The sequence below is a fragment of the Apiospora phragmitis genome, assembly GCF_038363925.1.
Source record: "Apiospora phragmitis strain CBS 135458 chromosome Unknown utg000007l:1.0-2108841.0:1.0-2111359.0, whole genome shotgun sequence".
NCBI classification, from domain to species: domain Eukaryota; kingdom Fungi; phylum Ascomycota; class Sordariomycetes; order Amphisphaeriales; family Apiosporaceae; genus Apiospora; species Apiospora phragmitis.
Genome location: NW_027117405.1, coordinates 268,040 through 288,756, shown reverse-complemented (window position 1 = coordinate 288,756; position 20,717 = coordinate 268,040). Strand labels below are relative to the sequence as shown.

Here is a 20,717-nt window from a genome sequence, read left to right as displayed (position 1 = left end):
AGCCGCCTACGTAGGTGCCTAAGGCGATGAACAATACAGCCTGGAGGAGGTGCATGCGGCTGAGGCAACCTTAACCCAAGTTTAGAGCACGTTTGCACCTGCAGAAATGGGATGCCTCACAGCTGTTTTGATTGAACCAAAACTTCTGTTTGCCATACTGTCCCTCTCCTTCCCAAGCCCGCACAAATGATGGCCTAGGAACTGCAAGCAACTGCAAACTGGAAGCTAATATTGGAAGTCTGGAAGTCCCTTTCTCTTTCCTTCTTTCACATACATGCATGACTTCGAGTTAAGCACATCTAGCGGCCATGCCACCCCCGCTTACTAATGGTCGAGGCGGCCTGCTGCGCCTGCGGTCCGTCTTGGAGCAAACCACGCCGGGTTTTGCGACATTGCAGGACTTCTTCCTCCGCTGGCTGAACCTCGACGTCACCACCATCGCCGTCGCCATCACAGCCTTCGGCGCCATATCCACCGGCACCCAGCAACTCAAGTTCGTAGCCGGCCATGTCTATCGCTGGGTCACCCGTCTCTTTACCGCCTCCGTTTCTATCTCAGGCAACGACCGTCTGAACCGCGAGGTCCTGAATTGGATCGGCGCCCAAGTCCTTCTGCATCAGGAGACCCGCATTCTGACGGCCCGCTCCAGGCCACCCAGAACGACGCCTGGGATTTCCGCCGCGTCGCTATCAAGCGCGCTGCCTCTCACCACGGCGGTAAGCGCCTAACCATCCAGTATCTTCCCACCTTTGGCACTACCTGGTTCATCCACGAGCGCAACATCTTCCTCGTGCGCCGCGTCCCCGAAGGCCGCGGCGCTATCGCTCTCGGCCAAGGTGCTTCTCCTCTTGGCTTCGACTCGCCTGATCAGTATGTCGTGGCGCCTGCCGGTAAGTATTTCATCTTATGTTACTCAAGAATCCTGCCCCTCTTCACAGTGACGTAGCTGCCCACAATCCCCCATGTAGCATGAGCTTCACGTCTTCATATCTGAACTCGCTTCTCTCCAAGAACAGGCTAACGCGTACTGAATAGGTCATGAGCCGTTGGTGGTCATGTGTCTCGGCCGCTCGGTCGCGCCTATCAAGCGTTTCTTGGAGACTTGCCGCGAGTTCGCAGATAAACAGCGCGAGTCCTTCGTCACTGTCCGCACCACCGGTCAACAGTACCACCGAGAAACCTGGGACAATACGATCCTGCGACCCCTGCGCCCACTGGAGACAGTCCACATGGATAGAACTGTCAAGGAGGACCTTGTCGGCGACATCGCCAACTACTTGAAACCTGCCACCCGCCGCTTCTACACAACCAGAGGCATTCCCTACCGTCGAGGGTACCTCTTGTATGGCCCTCCCGGCACAGGAAAAACAAGTCTATCTCTTGCTATTGCCGGCCAATTTGGTCTGGAACTTTACATCATTCACGTTCCCACCCTGGGTTCGGATATGGAGCTAGAACGGCTGTTCACGGCCTTGCCCCCCAAATGCATCGTCCTGCTCGAGGATATCGATGCTATCGGCGTAAAGCGCCAGGCACTGGAGCCGACGGAGACCAAGGGAAAGCATGGGAAACACTCGCGGTCTGATAATCCGATGGATTTCTACGCCGTCTTTCCCAGCTACGCGGCGAATCGAGGCAAGTGCAGCCTTTCCGGCTTGCTCAACGTGCTCGACGGTGTGACGAGCCAAGAGGGTCGCATCGTCCTCATGACGGCCAACATTGTCGATAACCTGGACGAGGCCCTTGTGCGCCCGGGCCGGATCGACAAGATGATTTTCATGGGTAAGATCGACCGTGAGGCCGCCGAAGAGATGTTTCTGCGCATGTTCGAGCGCGACCAAGACGAGGAGCCCAATACCGCCGAGACGTGTACACAGGCTGCCATGGGCAAGGAGGAGCTCAAGAAGCTCGCCACCACATTCAGTGATCGGGTTCCCCGGGCTGTCTTCACGCCCGCACAGCTGCAGGGGTTCCTGCTGAACCACCGGGGTCAGCCAGACGCCGCGGTGGCCGAGGTCGAGGAATGGACGGTTGCCGAGCAGAAACGCATGGAAGATGCCATGGAACGCGAGAAGGCTGCCGCCATGCTGATAGCGAAAAAGGCCGAGAGCAAAGTGGATGCCAATGCGACGCGAGTGGCGGATCGGTTGGCGGTCGCCCTGGTAAAGCGGTCCCTCAGTATGCCTCAACTGCCCCGCAGCCAGGTCCAACGGCGGCTGCTACAGCCCACGACTTGTCGCTGCCCAACAGCAGTGACAGCCCAGTTGCCGCTGTCGCGACTACTAATGGGGGATACAATGGCGTGGATACCAATGGAACTACGGATACATCTTCTCCATCGCAGGAGAAAACCGTGAGCGCCGGCCAGGTCGAGTCTGTTCAGCGTTAGGAAGCAGAACAGAGACTTGAACTGCCTTTTGGATTCATCCAATTCCCTTGTTGATAAAGGTTGGCAACTGGACTTGGGCTATGACATAAACCTAGATGCTCGGAAACACGTACCAGCAGGGGTTTTTTTTGGCTACATTTGATGGTTCTTCTAACGAGAATGGACATGACTGAGGATGCTCTGGGAAGGGGGAGCAAAAATCTCGGCTGGATTCTTGCGCTACGTACCTATTCAGACGGACCATGGTCGGGGCGATTGATGTTCTGGTAGTCTAGATACCTGCATACTATGTATGCTCTTGCTTTTCGGTAAATGACACCTAGATGCCAAAACTGTGGCTTCAATCTCACAATGACTTCTCTCATGTTTGATACGATTTTGTTTACATTTGCTTTTTTGTATGTGAGCTCCATTTCTGGAATGATGTGTTTGGCGGTAGAACTTGTTATTGTTGTGACTCTATTTAATCTCTAGGAGGATACCCCGCTGGCATGCTTAAGGCAGCACCGGACATTGTCGATTAACTTTACCCATCATAGTAGTGAGCTTCTAATGGGCCACCACAATGGACTCGACTAGGAGCAATTTGAAAAACAGCAGAGCGTCACTGCGCAATACGACAATAGTTAGAAAATGAACGCAGTATCAAAGTTTCGGATCATAGGAATATAGACAACTTACAGAAGCGAATCTCCTCCCGGTGGGCAGAAGGTGTCTGTCTTTAAAGCGTACAGAGATGTATGCAACCCACCATTTAGCAGCAGGAAAGTACGATTGGCTGGTCGGAACTCCCAGACATACCTTTGGATCCTTTACTCGAGGTACCTACTTGGTTACAAGTAACTTACCTGTCGAGGAGGAAGCCGAGCAGCACGAATGGTGGAAAGGAAAGAATGAAGAGAGATTGCACATAGGTGGCCACTCTTATGGCCCGATCAATGTGAATCGGAAACAATGAAGCGCTTTTGAGTGCAACAACATTGGATTGGGCCATAAAAGTGGCCATGCATGTATACACAATCTAGCTACGCACCTTGAAGAGAACACGTCCGCGGCAAACAGATACTGGACCTGCGCTGGTAAGCTCTGTCTTCTTTTTTCTTTCGTCCCCCCGAAGCCAATTTTACATGACCTCTGGGGCATCATGGGTCTGGCTGAGTAGTCTCCCTGTGGGCAGCAGCGGCGACAGTTCCACTCTGCTGCCGACAGTGCCATCCAGGGTCGTCTCCACGCCCTGGAGGGCCGTCCGTCCCTCACGGGTCTGTTGAGGACTCGTGATCAGGGGTTAGGACGGGGACACCAGAAACCAGTGATTACATCATCACGACATCCCAACCTCCAGTTCCAAACTCGTCCGACTCGTCATCGGTCTGCATCTTCTTGGCATCGCCGATTATGGCGCCGCCGTCGCAATCGCTGTCGCTACCGGAGCCGCGCAGCACGTCCCACCCTTCTCCTTCAAGATCACCCAGTCGTTGCTGTTGCTGCTGCTGGTGCATTCCTAGTCCCATTCCAGAGACGACGCAGAAGGCTCCCCAACCCGGGAGAGTGGGCAACAAATCCCCTCGTCCAGTGGTGTTGCCACTGCTGCTGCCGTCATGCTTTCCGGGGTGCAGCCTCAGGGAGTGCGGAGAAACAGGGGCGGGCGACTGCTCGACCGCCGGCAGCGCATCAACGACGCCGCGCTTGGAGCGAAGGGGCAGGACCAGCGTCTGCTCTCCCTTCTCCTGCGACTCGCTCCGATTGCCCTGGCTCTTGCCGTAAGCTTTAGCCCCCACCTCAGGGGCGTGAATAAGAGCCTGCTCTCCCATCTCCAGCGAGTCGCCCCGACTGCCCTCGTTCTTCACGCGGGCCTTGTTTGCCTCATCGAGGGCTTGAAGTTCAGGCTTGAGCTCCGCTAGCTCACGTTCGGTCTTCTGGGTTTCCAGTCTATCTTCTTCTTCTTCCTCTTCTTCGTTTTCATGCTTGACAAGCCGAGGGAGGAGGCTACGGCGCGGACCCATTCGTCCCACGCGCATAGCCGAGGGTGCGACCTGGCTGCTACCGGCTCCACGTTCCTCGGCGGTGACAGGTACGTCTCCGTTCCTCTTCTTCTTCTTCGGGCTCCTCACACTGAGGAGGCCGTCTTCGCTGTCACTGGTGGTGCTGCTGTCGTCCATGCCGGCAGGATAGGCAGCACCGGAAGTGAGGCTTCCCCGCTTGAGCTTGTTGGGGGGCGCCGGGAATGGGCACCACTCACGTAAGGGAGCTCGCCGGTACCCGACATGTTGCGTGCGGGCGCGGTTTCTCCGAGTTCCGACAGAAATCGCTCAGGGGAGCCTTGTTGTTGGCCGGCGCCGACAGCTTTGCAGTCATGGTCTGCGTTCGTGCTGCTGCGGCGGCTGCGGCAGATCGCTGACGCTGATGACGCACGCGGCGTTTCTCTGAGCACTGCTGCCGATCCGTCTCCAGGTACTTGGCGTCATGCGCGATGATGGGTAGGGTTTCCTTGGTGGGGCAATCGGTTGTCCCAGGGTGTGTTTCCCCCGGTAACCCACCTCTCTTCCCTCGTACAACAGGACGCTTTGGTCGATGAGCACTGGGCATCTGCCGGGTCGAAAGTTCCGCCGGGGCAGATCTCTTGGTGGAGACTAGCTCCGGTGGCTTGGGGATACTTCCACTTGTAGGCGGAAGGTTTGAGGTTGCCGCGGTCTCGTCTCCACGCCGGGTCGAAACAAGGCTTGAACCCCGAAAAGCGTTCTGATCTTCTTCTTTTACGCGCACCGGACTTCCCATCCAATCAGGAGACATCTCCTCCAACACAGGGATAGCTATGGATGCCGTGGGGCTCGCAGTGATATTGTCTTTATTGATCTTATTTTCTTTCCATTTCGCAACTGTAAGTGCCGCAATTCGATTGTCGGCTGCATCATGCCACGACTCGATATACGGATCCTCGTCTAGGTGCTGGGCGCATAGCGTCATAAGGTCGCTATAGGCCCGGATCGCCTCTTCGGTGTCGCCCCGGGCCTCGAGTACCGCCGCTTTCAGGACCATGATGGCTACTCTGCGTTCTACGAGGGTCTCCGTAGCGTACCTGAGCGCTTCGGGGACACGGTCGAGCCACTCGTCTGCGCGGGCAATCTGGGTCAGAGCCTCCCCCCACTTGGCCTTGCCGATAAAGAAGAGTTGCAGGGCGGAGTGGAGGAGTTCGTAGGACCGGTTGCTGGCCCCGGGGTAAAGGCTGTATTGGTAGGCTAGCTCCCCGTATAGCGCGGCGGCGTTACTTTCGCCGTTCTCGCGGCATTCTACGTCGGCTGCCAGAGTCTTCCAGATGAGGAAGGCATCGGGAGCGTCGGATAGTTCCGTTTGCAAGCGGAGTGACATGCCTTCGGCCAGCGATTTCGCCTCTTTGAGATAGTTCATGGACCAATAGAAGCGGAAGAGGTTCAAGAAGGATCTGCGAGTGGCGAAGGCTGCTAGTCCAAACCGGGCCAGATGAGACTCGGTCTGTTGGCGAAGATAGATAGCAGCCTGGGGGTCGAGCTGCAGACTGAAATAGGACCCCAATATCTGGAGAACCCACATTGATGTGTCACTGTGTTTGGACACCAAGTTGTCGTGGAGGAGCATGTGGAATATGAACAAGAATTGTCTAATATTCCCTGCATGCCAGAAGTGAAACTCTTTCGAGATTTTGGAGTAGCCGATCACACTGTCGACATCTTGGGGAGGCCTCTCGGTGCGAGCCGAGACTGCTGGTGCGGAGTTCATCTTGTTGGGCAGCCAATGAAAAACGAGTGGAATAGCTAAAGATGATATGAAGAAGGAAGATATAATGAATTCTGGGGGAATCATGCTGGTCTTATGTATGGTGACTTGGCCAGGCCACGTAAATTGTGTTGGGCCGAACTGAAGACACCAGACTGAAGTCTCGAATTATGATTGTTAAGATTCCATATCCCATCAAAACTCAGTTCGGAGACGATCTTCAATACTGCATTAACCCGGAAGGTTCATTTGGAGGGAAACAGCGAACAATTGCCCTTCATCGCTGACAAGAACAGACAGACAGTCGTCCAACCGCAGATGTAAAGGAATGCGTTTGCCTGTATCCCTCTTCGTCCTGCTGATACTCAAGGCGCGTGGAACTATTAGTTATTAGCCATGAGATTGACCGACTAGCAGTTTGGGGCTGTGCAAGTATGTATTCTTTAGAGAAGCAACGGTTCGTATACGACTAAGTTACCAAAAATAGAATTAGCCGCGCACCAGGGTAGGTCGCGTTAGAGCAACAAATGGCAGAAGCATGGTAGCCGAATTCGCCGTTGAAATGCACTCATAGAGGCTTGACTTCGAAAAAGTGTAACGCAACGAATCAGGTAGAATTTTCCATAGGCTCGCGCGAGCGCCTTGATTGCGTGTGGCATGCCTGGCCCGAACTCGTCAAAGAGCCAAAGAAATGCCCATCACGTAACAAGTTTTTCCAGAGGGCGACCCTTAATTTTCCCCCCAGAGGAATGAGTTCTTATCAGCCATGGCCCGAGGTGATAGAACAGAGACGGATGCGTAAGCGGAGCTTCAAGCCAATATATATAATAAGTGCGTTTGAGAGGAGGAAGTGAAGATGTTGAAAACCGGAGTCTTTCGTGTTGCGGCTTGGGCCCACTGTACATGGACCTGGGGAAGTTCACAAGCAGGGATGAATTTACAATGCGCGCAGCCCAATTGCAGATTCGGGCGGAACAATCAGGCTTCCGACGTCACTAATTTTTGTGATCCTGCCGCTGGGCCATGCAATTGAGAATTGGGGAAAGTACAGTGCTAAATTTGGCATCTGAGGCCCATGACAACCCGAAGGCACCACTTCTCGAACCTCGCTGTCGCTTCCTGTCCCTCGACGTGCCCGACAGACCAATACGAGACACGAGACAAGACCAACCGGTAGCAGCTGCGGGCGACATGTGCTGCTGGCCAACATGACCCTACGGTCTGCCGGTAACGCGATCCGTCTGAGCGCCTTGGAGAATATCTGTTGGAGTTGCAGCCGCCGCCTGAACATTGCCAAAGATGGCAGCACCCGGAAGCTTTCGTCGCGACCCTTTAGTCAAACATTCGGCCCGCGCAATGCCGTAGCCCCGCGATCCTCGCGCCTGAAGACTGGCTACTTTCTGGCCAATGGCTTCCTGCCCGCTTCCACAAGGGCGTCGGCCTCGACCGTGGCGGACGACGGGGGCCCGAGTCGTACCACCACCATAAGTTCTTCTTCACACGCCGCCGCCACCTCCTCCCACGTAAATCAAAATCAGGACCTACCACATCGGCGAAGGCAAGCCGCCAAGCGCAATGCTGCCGCTGCCGCGACATCTGCACCTGGGTCTGCTTCTTCGACCCCACCATCCTCAGCATCCTCAGACGGCTCGCTGCCCGCTGAAGATGCGTCATCGGCCCTGACCACGTCGGCAAGCAAGCAATCGGCCAACTCCTTCCGCCGCCAGCTCTCCCTCTACCTCTCGCTCTCGAAACCGCGCCTGTCGGTCCTCGTGGTGCTGACCGCCATGTCCTCCTACGCCCTCTACCCCGTTCCCGACTTCCTCTCGCCCTCGATCGGCCTCGACACCCCGTCCCTGTCGCCGCTGACCCTCGCCTTCCTGACGACGGGCACCGCCCTGTGCTCGGCCTCGGCCAACGCCCTCAACATGATCTACGAGCCCGACACCGACTCCAAAATGTCGCGCACGCGCAACCGACCCTCGTCCGCGGCCTACTGTCCCAGCGCAAGGCCATTATGTTCGCCGTCCTTGCAGGCGCCACGGGCGTCGGCGCATTACTGTTCGGTGTCAATCCGACCGTCTCCTTTCTTGGCGCGGCCAACATCGTATTATATGCTGGAGTTTACACGCCCATGAAGCGCATGCACTGGCTCAACACATGGGTCGGCGCCATTGTCGGAGGAATCCCCCCGCTCATGGGCTGGGCCGCGGCGGCGGGCGAATCTGCGACGGGCACGGGCTCTTTCCAGGAGCTGCTCCTCACGCGGGACGCCATCGGCGGCTGGCTCATGGCCGCCCTGCTGTTCGCGTGGCAGTTCCCGCACTTCATGGCCCTGTCGTGGTCGATCCGGGAGGAGTACAAGGCCGCGGGCCACCAGATGCTCTCGTGGATCAACCCGGCGCGCAACGGGCGGGTGGCGCTGCGGTACAGCCTCGCCTTTTTCCCCATCTGCTTCGGCCTCTGCGCCGTGGGCGTGACCGAGTGGAGCTTCGCGGCCACGAGCCTGCCGGTCAACGTCTGGCTGACGCGCGAGGCCGTCCGCTTCTGGCGGTGCGACGGGTTCCAGGGCAGCGCCAAGGGTTTGTTTTGGGCGAGCGTGTGGCATTTGCCTGTTGTCATCATGCTGGGGCTGGGGCAGAAGAAGGGCATGTGGGGCCGTATCTGGCGGGCCATCTTCGGCGAGCCGGAACTGGAGGACGAGGAGGACTGGGAGGAGGATGAGGCAGATGTAAAAGGGGCGCCCATTGTATCATTACCACGGGAGAGGAGGTAGAAGAAAACTGGGTCTTGCTCATCTTTATAGGGGCTTGTATATCATCATCGGCGTGCTCAATGAAAGCATGCGTGTAGCTTAAGGGGCCGCTATCCTGCCCCTACCCGCGACAATAGGGGCTTGTAAATACGATTGTAGCCATATCATCCTGTTCGTGTATATCATTCACCAAGTTACCAGCTATCCCCATGCCTGCCAACTATCATATTGCCAAATCTTTCATCACTACATATGGTCACGTACACGCATATGACTGGGACTTGCTTTACTAGTACTTCACATAGAGACACCGGCAAAACAAGTGATTAGAGCCCTGAGGAGCCTAGCAGCCTTGCAATCTTTGCTACACTCCCATGAACACTGTCTGAGGTCTGCCTACTAGCCATCGGCTTTGATTTGAAACTGTAAACCAAACTGTTCTAGCTAAATTCGGGGCGCATAAAAGCATAAAGACAACTATGATTTGCATGTTGGGGTGACGGCAGTAGTCAGAACGAATAAAATATGAGTTTCCCCTATTCAGACAGAGACTGGTATAAATTGAAAGAATTATGGTGTGATGTGGTGGAAAGGAGTGTTGACTACATGCTGGCGTTCTTTACTTGTGTTCACCTTGCTCCATCAACTCTATCCCAGTATTGATTTATCTCAGTAGACGAATTCTGACTGCATGGCAGTGATTGTACCGGCAAATCTCACAAAGATAACTCAATCGACTTCCAACTGCCCCCTCCCGCTGTTGAATTGAAGGGCAGCAACATATGACGCACCGATCGATATCAACCCTTTCTCGCGGCACCATCTGCTTTCTTACCCTCGGGCTGTGTACTCGCGTCTCGGCTGACGGTGTTTCATGGCTCGTCTCGCTTCCCTTCTAATAGTCATCGCGCCATCATAACCCCTGATTCTGGAGTGAATCGTTAGCTTCATGTCGAACTCTCTCTCTCTCTGCTACATCGAAGGAGAGCTGTTTAGATATGCTTACCAGCTCACTTTTTCTTTTCTGCCTTTGACGGCTTGGTTTCTGCGGCAGAATGCCCACCCTTGTACCGGGAGTCATCGTTCGAGTTACAGCCCATCTTCTATATAATAGCCTTAGAGACTATACGTGGAGGCTTGGTAGATCAAGGACGTAGCATAGGAGAGGTGAAGGGGCAACGTTTCGGCGGTTTAGGGGCAAGTAGAGACTATTTGTCGACAGCGATGGGCAATTGCAGAACGAATCATGTGCTCATTACCAGGGCAGCTTTGTTTGGATTAGTATACACATGAGCATACTCACTGGCTTCAGGTTGAGCTTTCTGTAGATTTCTCTATACACTCTCTATCGTACCTATATGCCCTAGGTTGAAATTATCTAGTAAATTGCGGAAGATTAATTGCCCTTATGGGTGCCTTTCGAAGCCCGTACTATTCCAACTATAAAGGGGCCAATTTTCTGTATGGACGAAGGTCTGGTAGAACTGGATCGGTATTTGTCAGCAACTTCGAATATTGCGAGACAACTCAATCATTAAAGTTGGCCCTGCGGCAAGGCTAGATAATGGCTTGATGGCAAGCGTCATTCGGGTGCCTGCATATCTACGCCCTGCTTATCTGCTACGGCGAGGGCCAAAATTCTCTTTGGTCAGGGGCACCTCCGTACCACGATCAACGACCAGCAATGTCATCCTCCTCCGGCTTTGGCATTTATGCACGATATAGCCAATCAGGAAATTGGCCTTCAGGGATTGGGGGCGGGACAGTGTCACAAGTGAACATCTTGCATGGAGTACCCTTGAGCGCGGGTGACAGCCAATGGAAAAAAGCGCCCTTGTCCCAAGATTACCTTGGCAAAATGCCCAATGACGCTCACAGCCTGATCCAACGGCCCTTTTATTCAGCGGTTGGCGCGGCAGACGTTTCTCTTCCCCTTCTCCTTCTTCTTCTCCTTCTTAGCTTTGGTTGTCGCCGTCGCGCGCCCGTCCGTATCAGGCAGGTTTTGCTGTACGACGAAGATTGTCAAGCCTGCACGCTTCCAGCTCCTTGCGAATAGCATTCTATAATGTCGCGTAGCGATACGTCCTTTCTTGAAACACACTTGATGAGGAGCTTGTGCCGAGGCTCATCTCGGCACTGGTACCATCTCAAGTGCCCCCAATGATCACCGCATAGAACAAGATGAGTCTGGCTTCCAGAGTGACTTCGACTGGTACCTCCAATGCCACGATGCGTCCGTGCAAACTGATTACTGCGACGAGGGATTGGTCGAGACTGCGAATGTGTGTGCTGGGTCAGGGGAGCTTCTTCAGCAACTCCCAGTCTATCAGGGGTCAGTCGCGAGAAACCGTTCCTCTGCCGATGAAAATCACGAGCATGAGCCATTGAGGCCTGAAGGGCTCCCAAGTCCTGTAGCCAATCCACCTGAACAACCTTTTCCGACCAACACCTCATCCTCGTACGAACATCAGACTCCTCATTCGTTTCCAGACCCGAACGATACAGCAATAAACCCATCAGCTTCACTGACGCCATTATCTTTTCCGAGTCCCCAGCGAACGAATATCGAATGTGACCACTGCGGTTCATCTTGTGACTGTCCCGAACTGCTCCAGCATATCATGAGTAGCCATCTTCCCACCGGGCCTGACTTCCGTTGGTTCTGTGGGAGAGCTGATCACTAAAAATGTACAACTGAAAGGGATTTCAGACGTCATATTGAGAAACTTCACCTAAAGCTGGTGTACACCTGCTGCTGTGGCTACAAGGACCAGAGGGACAAGCACCTCAAGCACCTTGAAGAGAAGCATTGTGAGGGAGCTGCCGGGCGGGTCTTTAGCTGTATTTGCGGTCTTGCCGACGAAAGGCGTGCTGTCCATGTCTGCCACATCAAAAAATGTGGCCAGAGGAAGAGGGGAGGGCCCCCCAAGAGTTGATTAGGATGGACTGAGCGTGGGAGCTGGGTAATGCTACAGCCGTCTCCGTGCAGTCGATGAAGCGAGCATTGGGTGGTTCAGTACCCATTACCCAGATCTGCAGAAATGTTTGCGCGTCCTCATCTGTTCCCCGGGTGACTGGATGTCAATGTTCTTTGTGGACAAGGGTAATAACCCTTGATTTGCTGAGTTTGCGCGGTGAAGGACAAAAGACCATTTGCTCGAACTTGGGAAAACGGACGATTTGAAGTATCCTTGTGTGTGGCATTTCTCTTTTCACTCACCGTTGTTGTGCGAGAAGCACAAGCCGTCGTTGCGACGACCGCCTTACAGCTAAGCAAAGACTCGCCGACCCAACGGAAACATGTAAGAGTCGAGATAACCGAGGTGCAATGGCTCAATGCAATTAGACTGGTCCACTCGTTGGATCAGACTCACAGCCTCTGCCCCCTTAGGCTCCCATGGAGAGTTATATTGCAGTACTGGGGAGACATGTTTACTAGTGAGCTCAGACCACTTTGCGAGCTTACTGTATTACACACAGTAAACGCCGAATGTTTATAGATAAAATATATTAAAAGTTTTGGGAAAAAAAAAAATCACCCAGCTCGCCTCCGGGTGAAAGCTCGAATCCTTCCAAGTCTGGATCGTCAGGGGTTGTGATATGGTCCTGCTTCTCCAACTTGCAGATGTGGTATATATAATCTGTGTCTGCACTGTTGTTGTGTGCTTCGTCTCGGATGGGCCTGGAGTTGTGCATTGTGGCTAAGCAGTTTTGTGCGAATGCGCTGCTCTGCGCACTTGGTTCGACCGAGCGAGGTGAATGTCGTTGTGTTTAGATTGACTGGGTTGATCAACGATCTTAATCTTATGTTGCGTACTTCTAGGCCTGAGGATGTATCAGCGTAACATTGCTGTGTGCTGGTGTGGGCAAGATAAATAATTCCTGACTGGTGGCTGATTGGCTATTATTCTACGAGGGCCAATTTCGTGATTCGTTAAATGTGAACGCCAATAGTAAAAAAAATGTAGACTAGTACTTTCGAACCAATTGAATTCCAGCACTGTTATTCCTCCCTTACCCCTTAAATGTCATTGGCACCCTGATACACTGCTTCAAAAATACAGCTTCTCGGGTCATCAGGGACTTGATGGATGTCCTGGAAAACCAGTGCCGGGCTTGCCTGCTGGAAGAGTCTCGAATACTCATCTTTGGTCCGTTCCTTGGCATTGAACAGCGCCATGGTTAACAGGTCCATCTGTCTAATAATGAATAAGAAAAGCTCAATCATTAGCAAATCTAATATCTTCCACGAGAGACATACCAATGGGAACGTATGTTCTACTTACCGCATTGGCTTCGAACCCAACCCACCCGTCAACTCCGCCGGCGGCGGCACGATGTACTCGCTCACAAGAACCCGTGCCCCTTGCTTGAGCGCCGGTAGCAACGCCTCGAGAATCTTGACGCACTCCGCGTCGGGGTGGTTGTGGAAGATGTGGCGCATGAAATACACGTCGGCGTTCTTAACGGGCTGCTCGGCGAAGAAGTTGTGTGCCTGGTACGTTATGGATCCTGAGCCGGGCGAGTTCTTCTGGTCTTCGACCGTCTGGCGAATGACCCGAGGGAGGTCTTGGACGATCACCGAGAACGCCGGATAGACTTCGGCGAGATCTCGGGCAAAGTGTCCACCTATATCATATAACAATGTCAGTCAGATCCCCGGTACCCTCAGCACCCAGCTTCCATGTGGAAAAACTCACCAGAACCGCCCATATCCACCACCACCACCGCCTCCGGTAGTGTCCCCCAGGGGTACGCCCGCAGGTCCGTATCCTGCAAGCGCTGGCCCCCGCGGCTGATGCCCTCCATCCCCCCTGCCCAAGCAGGCGCGCAGCGGCGTGTTGTCCTCGCGATCGAGCCAGTCGTAGAACGGCAGGGCCGTGTGGCGGGCGACGCCGTGAGCTGACTCGGTCATGGCGCGCGTTGCCGGGTATCTATCGACTCTCTCGGCGTTAATGTTGCTCTTTTTGGAACAAATGAGATGTCTGAGGGCGGGAATAAAGGGAACTCTTCCAATATATGGCGGATTTACATCCCCCCATCCTGAGACACTGGGATAACGAGGGATAACGACTGGAAAAGGGAAGAATAGACCCCCGAACGTCGCTTACCGGCTCAGCGCGGCGGGCAGGCTGGCGGTGGCCGGGTTAAAGACGGCCGCTATGGTGCGCAGGAAGTCGCAGAAGGTGGGGGACTGCGCGAGGTGCGCCGAGAGGGGCGTGTGGCGGACGTGGCCCGCGGGCTGCTCGCGGAAGAGGAGGTTGATCATGGCAAAGCGGAGAATGCGTGCTGATTGGAGAGGGAGGGGGGAGTCCAGCCCTTGTGTTAGAATAAAGACGTTCTATCATGGATTCCAACCTGGAGAAAGCTGCAATAAAGAGGTGTTGGTCGGTTTTTGACTGGCTACTTACTTAGTCTATCCTCATCAAGACCACACTGAGATGATATTTCGGCGAAACTCATCGATCCCTCTGACGGAACAAGTTTGGGGATGTCGAAGGTGACAATGACACCCAAGCTGGCGGCATCCTGGACCTAAAAATCATGAATATTTAGTTATTCAGCCTGTATAGGGGGCTAAAACATAGCATAATTCACTAACAGAGAATGCCATCAATCCCAACGTCTGTCTTGGGCCAAGAACGAGCTGTTCGAGTTCCCTCGAAGCTTCTGCCAGCTCGAGGGTGGTCTGCCTATCAGCGGAGGACGCATCGTTTAGCTTCTGCTCCTCGACCTTCTTTGCCAGGCTTGCGATCCGCTCGCCTAGTTGCCCGACTGTACTCATGGTCGTTGTTTCTGGTCTTGCCCGGGCCGATATTAATTGTAAAGTAAAGTAGTCACAGGAAGTAGTAGATCCAGGCCTGAAGATATATACTTAACTCGTGCCAGCTCGGGAATTTGGGCTGAACAGTGACGTATGTTACCACATGGTCACGTTCTACGCCCATTTCTCAACTTATACCGTTGTCGGACTTATACAATTTTCAAATGCACATTGCTGACTCAGAATGCTTATCATGCATCGAACAGATTCAACTGTTGACCAGTAGGAGCAAGCCAAGCTGCAATCAAGTGTATCGCATATATTGCGCCGCAGGCGTACAGGGTGCGGGGTATGATTCATCGCCTCTATCAGATCCTCTGATGAGTGTATGAATTTGGAATAATCCTGCATGTGTGCTGACGATCTCCAATTTCTAGCTGCAGGAGTACTACAAAGGCTGTCATCTGATTGGGGGCCCTCTGAGCACAAAGCATGGTCACGACAGCGAAAACCATTACCCCTACCTTTGGTTATTCCACACGGTCTGGAGCAGTCCGGAAGAACGGATGGCAATGGGATAACCGGATGGCAAATGGGTAACTGGATGGTAACACCATTACTGGAAGTGCAATTACTACCTCGTAGATACTTTGCTTCAAAGAAGTATAAATGCATACAGAGCAGCGAAGCTGGTGAGTGCTGCCAATGGGTCACCTAGTAACACAAGTGAAACAGACCACCGCAAAAGTTAATCAGCTTAACTCTACGAATTCGATACCACATTGACTTAGGCATATATTAGCTCTTATTACATGATGCCATGCTTGGTAGACACCCGACCAGTTTCGCTTTGATTGGTTGCCCCTTTTCATAACAGAAAGTAAATGCGTGACATAAGACCGCTCGCTCAGACCTGGATACCCTCCAACTCCTTCGCATCGCTCTCCCCCACGGATGCGTCCGCTCCACCTCCCGGATCAGGGCCTCGTGCCCGGGGGTCCGCGGCCGGATCGTCGCCTCGTACGGCGCCGGGTGGCTCACCATGCCGCCCACGAACATGCTGCCGCTGGCTTTCGACTCGGGACTGCCGCCAGAGCCAGAAATGTCAAAGACGGCGAGCGAGTGCGCCACCGTCAGCCACACCGACTGCTCCGCCAGCAGCTTGCCGGGGCACACGCGCCGCCCGAACCCGAAGACGAAGTCCGGGTGCGGCGCCGGGTCGGGCCCGAGGAACCGCTCCGGTTTGAAGGCTTCGGGGTCGGGGTAGACGGACTCGTCGCGGGTGTAGAGCCTGTGCGCGCGTTTGTGGATTAGCTTGGTTTCCTTCTTTGTCAAATGAGACCAGTAGTAGTTGTGCATTGTATGAGCATGAAGTGAAATCGGTATAGGAATAAGACTTACCACGGACTAGCCATGACGATGGCCCCCTTAGGGATCCGGTACCCCTCGTACACGTCCTCGGCCGTGCTCTGGTGCGGCAGCCCCATGGGCGCGATGGGGTGGAAGCGCAGGGCCTCGCTCATGACGGCGCCGACGTAGGGCAGCCGCTCGCGGTCCGCCAGCGTCGGCAGCCGGCCGGGTCCGAGGACGTGGTCGATCTCGGCCTGCGCCGCGCGCTGGGCCTCCGGGAAGAGGGACATGACGAGGAAGAAGGTCGACATGGTACTGACGCTCTGTTCATTATTATTATCACTATTAGCCAAATAGGGCTTCGTGGACCTTCGTTCCAATGACGATGGGGACTTAGTTTAGAAGTAGGCTTACCGTATCGGCGCCGCCGGCATATAGCGCGCCCGACGCGTACTTCACAATGTGCTCCTCCTCGGCGCTCATGTCGGGCGACTTCTCGTACGCCTGGGCCAGGATCGACGTCTTGTTGCGCCCCTCGGCCACCTGCTTGCGGACCAGGCCGTTCGGGCGCTCGACCATGTCGATCAGCGTCGCCTTCCACTCCCGGGCCGTCTGCTTGAACGACATGCCGGGCAGCCAGTCCGGAAAATGGCATACTGAAACCCCCACATGTTAGTCATATCCGGCCATATCCTCTCTCTGAGGGGGGAATTTGCTAAAGAAGAGAAACACCGTCTTCCGTTGTAGTAGCAAGCATGGAGCTTACAAATTGGCACCATGTCTACAAGCCATGCACCGGGGATCATGGCCTTGGAGAACTGATCCATCGCATCGTCTGCAATTCGGACGAGCGGATCTTCCTTGTGAGGCTCGATCTCGTAGCCGTAGGCCACTTTGAGGATGATGGCACCGGCCTCTCTGTCCGGTTTGCAAGTTGCATATAGTCAGTAAACGAGTTGTTGAGGCCCAAACCGAGAGAGAAGAAGGAGAAATAAAACTTACGTCCGGATATGGTCCCGCAACGCCTCGGGCCGCTCGAGCACGCGCAGCAAGAAGCGGCGCACCTCGGTCTCCTGCAGCTCGGCGTAGCTGATGAGCGAGGCCTTGGTCCCGACGGCGCCGTGCAGGAACTTGCGGGTGGCCCGCATGGCGCTGCCGGCGGGCCGCAAGGCGAGCATGTTCTTCCAGCCGCACCTATTGAAAACAAACAAACGTATTAATAACGCCCGGAAGAAGAAGATGATGATGAAGAAGAAGAAAGACAAAAGAAAGAGTCCCCAAGATGGGATGGGGTGGTGAATTCACATTTCGCCGCCAAACTCCATCCGAGCCCGACCCGAGTAGATGTTGGACCGATGTTCCAGCAGCTCCCTGGCCCCCTCCAGGGTGCTCAAGATGACAATGGTCGTGCCGAAGGCAGTGACTGAACTAACCGGACCTGCGCAACGGGATTAATCGGGTTAGTATTGTTTTCCTCTCGTGGCTCGCTCGATCAAGTTTATAATTACCGAACAGCTCCTTGTGCTTGGCCCAATGCTCCCATTCCCGAGCCCCCGCAGCCGGCATGTCTCCGAGGTTGCCGATGATGGGCTTCCCCTTCCGGACCCGGCGGCAAAGGGCGCGATGACGGCGCCGGACGCCGGGACTCGGAGAAGAGCTTCGTCGCGGCCCAGACGACGATGCCGAGGAGGGCGGCCGAAACGAGGAGATTTGTCGCTGACATGATGACGGTTTTGGACCAGAAGATCTCGTCGTCTTCTTGGTAAGTGCTGTATTAATTACAGAAGTCTTCCTCCAAGAAAACAGACAGGCAAACAAACACTCAATTACAAATCCAGAGATTGGAGGAAGGGGCAACCATTCGGCTCGGCACATATTTTATATATTTTCGGCATGCGGCTAAGTGAGTCGCCTTGGCATCATATTATATGAAAAGGTGCGTCTCTAGGTCTTGGCGGGTAAGCGATCTGATGCAAAATAGTAAGCAATCCGCCGAGGTGGATCTGCGGGACCCCTCCCTTGTACCCCTATCGGAACAGCGGACGGCAATTGCTGTCTCAGCTACCTGTCGCTTAGAGGTGTCAATCCTCTGCAAGTGTCGTTTGAGACCCGGCCCAATGGTAGTTCGTATACGCGGTCTCTGGTTGGCCCCTTTGGATCCCTGGCTCCCCCTCAGCGATGCAGCAGTATGACAAGCTTCGCAGGCGCACAACAGAAGCAAGGAGAGAGCACACGCCCGCATAGAAACCTCTACAATTGATTGATTATTACGAGACAGTCGCGTTGTGTTGCCAAACCATCTGCTTTATAATCACCGATGCAGCTGCCGGTGATGGTCGCAACCCCTGGCTTGATCAGAAGGCGCGCCCTTATGATATCGGGACGAGGTAAAATAAAAATGCAGAATAAGAAATTATACGCCCGTAATCCATTCTCATTTGGGAACTCGAGAACTTCCGATCGTCGCCGGGTGTTGCATCGTAGGCAAACGTATACTGGAAACATGGCGATCAGGGGTCGTTCCTACAGTCGCACGTGGCAGGCAATAGGAAAGCAGCGTACCGATGGAACGGTACTCCTTCGAAAACACGACGGGCCAATCGTTGATGGATGCATCATCGTATCACCATGTAAAGGGGGGTTGCGCAGAGGCTGGTATACCACACATAATTCAGTACGAGGTGCTTGAGACATGGATTTAACTTCTTTTTGGATTCTCGACTATGGCGCAGCCGCGACTGGCTTCTCTCTTTTTCTACCACTGCTCACTCGCAATTCTTCATGATTTCGTTAAGCAGGTAGTGTCCTGTTGATTTCCCCTGCGTCATAGTCTCTCCATCCCACCATTTTATTTGTCTTTATCTGTCTCTCTCCGCTCAAGGAGCACCGACCCGAGTCTCGCACTTCTTGATCTCGCCAAACACACCCTTGAACTCAGGCATAGCCGCCAGGTTGTCGAGATACTATAGCACCCGGCGCAGCCTCGCGCATCTTCTGGTCGATCAAGAACCCCTGTCCGAAGAACAACGGGCCGGCGACCATAATATCCGCCATCGTCAACTCGTCGCCCACCAAGAACTTCTTGTTTCCTCCGTCAACGGCCTTGTCCACACGCTTCAACGCGCGCTCCAGGTTGTTGGCCGCGTTGTTGTACGCCTGCTCGCTGTACGGCATGTACTTGAGCACGCACATGACGAACGCCGGCAGCACCTGCGGGTTCAGCTCTGTCTCGGCGAAGCAGATCCACTCGGTGATGCGGGCGCGCTTCTGCAGCTCCGTCGGCGCGCCCAGCAGCTGCTGCGCCTTGGGGCCGCTGCCGGCCAGGTACATGGCAATGGCGGCGCCCTCGGCGATGTAGAAGCCGTCGGCGCCCTCGAAGGCCGGGATCTTGCCCATCGGGAACTTGGCCAGGAAGTCGGGCGTCTTGGTCGACTCCATCTGGAAGTCGGGGGGACCTCGACCTCGAGGCCGTTGATGCCGGCAACCACCTGCGCCTACATTGTCCAAAAAGCCTCATGTTAGCTTCATTGGTTTCATCAAATTGTCACCGTCATCGCCATCGATGACAAATTAAGTCATGTGACGTCAGACAAAGCGGCGGCGATAGTGTGGAGGATAGAGAGGATATAACGTACGCGCTGCACACGGAAGTTGCCAGGGTAAGAGTAGATCTTGCCGAAGGGAGCCATTTTGGATGATGTATTCGTTTAATGCGTGGTGGTATTCTAGTCGTGAGAGTCGAAAGAGTTGATGATGAGAGGGGAGCGTCAAAAGTGGTGTGAATGACCTATTTTACAAACGAACTACTCGGGGAAGGGAAGGGAAGCGGGCGCTATATACCACTTGGGGGCCTTTCCGTCTCACGGATCCCTCCTCCCCACAAATAGTGTTGCGCCAGGACCCTTATTACCTCAGGATGCCGATGGGATAGCGACCGTGTCCAAGTTTCCCCTGTCCCTGTCAGCTTTCAAGGGTGGTACTTTAGTCAGCATGAGGGAAGGCTATAGAAAGCGCATACATAATGGAGGGGTTCATTTGTGGATCCCGACCCTCCCGGACTCGAGACGGTCTGCCTGCTAGCGGCGGGCTCCAGGTTGAACGATTCGAGACGGTTCTGCGGCTTGCGTGGCTTTGATGGAATCTGCATCGCCTAAGGCTAAAACATGATGCCGCCTGCCGCATCTGAATCGACTTCGATGAGCGACCGGCTTGGCTTCCGCAACTTCGTCTCGCTACTTGGCATCATGCAGCACATGCTGGCTGGCATGTTGCAATAGCTATGCCCTATCTTGCAAGCGCTATAAGCTAGGCCTGCTCTCTTTCGCCTTGAACCCCCACTATGCATAAGTCCTGCATGTCTACACCGCCTATCCAGGAAACCAGGAAACGTGGCAAGCCCGCAGAACCTGACGGCATTATGCAGGGAGCCTATTCCGGTGTTTGGTAATGAAGCTAACTAGTCATTGCCCGACTGGCTGGGGAACACACCAATGTAAGAGCCTCATTCTTATTCACCTATCACCCCTTGGTCAACCCAGACGCGATGCCATACAAGCTCGATTTCATTCGTCTATAGTACAAGTATTATGCTGCCATGTGTCTCTGACCTTGTGTCACAGAATATCATCAGCAAGCTCATTTTTATCGTACAGTTGCTACCAAATCCCCATCCAAGTTGACAGTCATTGCCATCGACGTCAAGGTGCATC

At 54.3% G+C, this 20,717-nt stretch overlaps 8 protein-coding genes across 8 annotated transcripts; 2 read left to right on the top strand and 6 right to left on the bottom strand.

The window, feature by feature from the left end:
• Positions 1–308: 308 nt before the first annotated feature.
• On the top strand, positions 309–2,389 carry PG994_007068 (uncharacterized protein; the record flags this gene model as incomplete). Its single annotated transcript, XM_066858477.1, has 4 exons — positions 309–605; positions 650–890; positions 1,036–2,162; positions 2,201–2,389. The coding sequence occupies 4 exons, from the start codon at positions 309–311 to the stop codon at positions 2,387–2,389; spliced, it is 1,854 nt and encodes a 617-aa protein (XP_066715419.1).
• A 1,313-nt stretch (positions 2,390–3,702) lies between these two features.
• Positions 3,703–4,548, bottom strand: PG994_007067 (uncharacterized protein; the record flags this gene model as incomplete). Its single annotated transcript, XM_066858476.1, has 1 exon — positions 3,703–4,548. One exon carries the CDS (start codon positions 4,546–4,548, stop codon positions 3,703–3,705), a length of 846 nt encoding a protein of 281 aa, XP_066715418.1.
• Positions 4,549–4,624: 76 nt separating this feature from the next.
• PG994_007066 (uncharacterized protein) lies at positions 4,625–6,142 on the bottom strand (the record flags this gene model as incomplete). Its single annotated transcript, XM_066858475.1, has 1 exon — positions 4,625–6,142. The coding sequence occupies one exon, from the start codon at positions 6,140–6,142 to the stop codon at positions 4,625–4,627; it is 1,518 nt and encodes a 505-aa protein (XP_066715417.1).
• Positions 6,143–7,347: 1,205 nt separating this feature from the next.
• PG994_007065 (protoheme IX farnesyltransferase) lies at positions 7,348–8,915 on the top strand (the record flags this gene model as incomplete). Its single annotated transcript, XM_066858474.1, has 2 exons — positions 7,348–7,745; positions 7,805–8,915. 2 exons carry the CDS (start codon positions 7,348–7,350, stop codon positions 8,913–8,915), a joined length of 1,509 nt encoding a protein of 502 aa, XP_066715416.1.
• A 4,000-nt stretch (positions 8,916–12,915) lies between these two features.
• Positions 12,916–13,809, bottom strand: PG994_007064 (uncharacterized protein; the record flags this gene model as incomplete). The annotated part of the gene is made up of 3 exons (XM_066858473.1): positions 12,916–13,093; positions 13,181–13,523; positions 13,614–13,809. The coding sequence occupies 3 exons, from the start codon at positions 13,807–13,809 to the stop codon at positions 12,916–12,918; spliced, it is 717 nt and encodes a 238-aa protein (XP_066715415.1).
• Positions 13,810–14,001: 192 nt separating this feature from the next.
• On the bottom strand, positions 14,002–14,679 carry PG994_007063 (S-adenosyl-L-methionine-dependent methyltransferase; the record flags this gene model as incomplete). The annotated part of the gene is made up of 3 exons (XM_066858472.1): positions 14,002–14,183; positions 14,306–14,429; positions 14,497–14,679. 3 exons carry the CDS (start codon positions 14,677–14,679, stop codon positions 14,002–14,004), a joined length of 489 nt encoding a protein of 162 aa, XP_066715414.1.
• Positions 14,680–15,456: 777 nt separating this feature from the next.
• On the bottom strand, positions 15,457–17,186 carry PG994_007062 (cytochrome P450; the record flags this gene model as incomplete). The annotated part of the gene is made up of 5 exons (XM_066858471.1): positions 15,457–15,949; positions 16,060–16,331; positions 16,423–16,664; positions 16,775–16,926; positions 17,011–17,186. The coding sequence occupies 5 exons, from the start codon at positions 17,184–17,186 to the stop codon at positions 15,457–15,459; spliced, it is 1,335 nt and encodes a 444-aa protein (XP_066715413.1).
• A 1,756-nt stretch (positions 17,187–18,942) lies between these two features.
• Positions 18,943–19,697, bottom strand: PG994_007061 (glutathione S-transferase; the record flags this gene model as incomplete). The annotated part of the gene is made up of 3 exons (XM_066858470.1): positions 18,943–19,440; positions 19,470–19,502; positions 19,644–19,697. 3 exons carry the CDS (start codon positions 19,695–19,697, stop codon positions 18,943–18,945), a joined length of 585 nt encoding a protein of 194 aa, XP_066715412.1.
• Between the last annotated feature and the right edge of the window lie 1,020 nt (positions 19,698–20,717).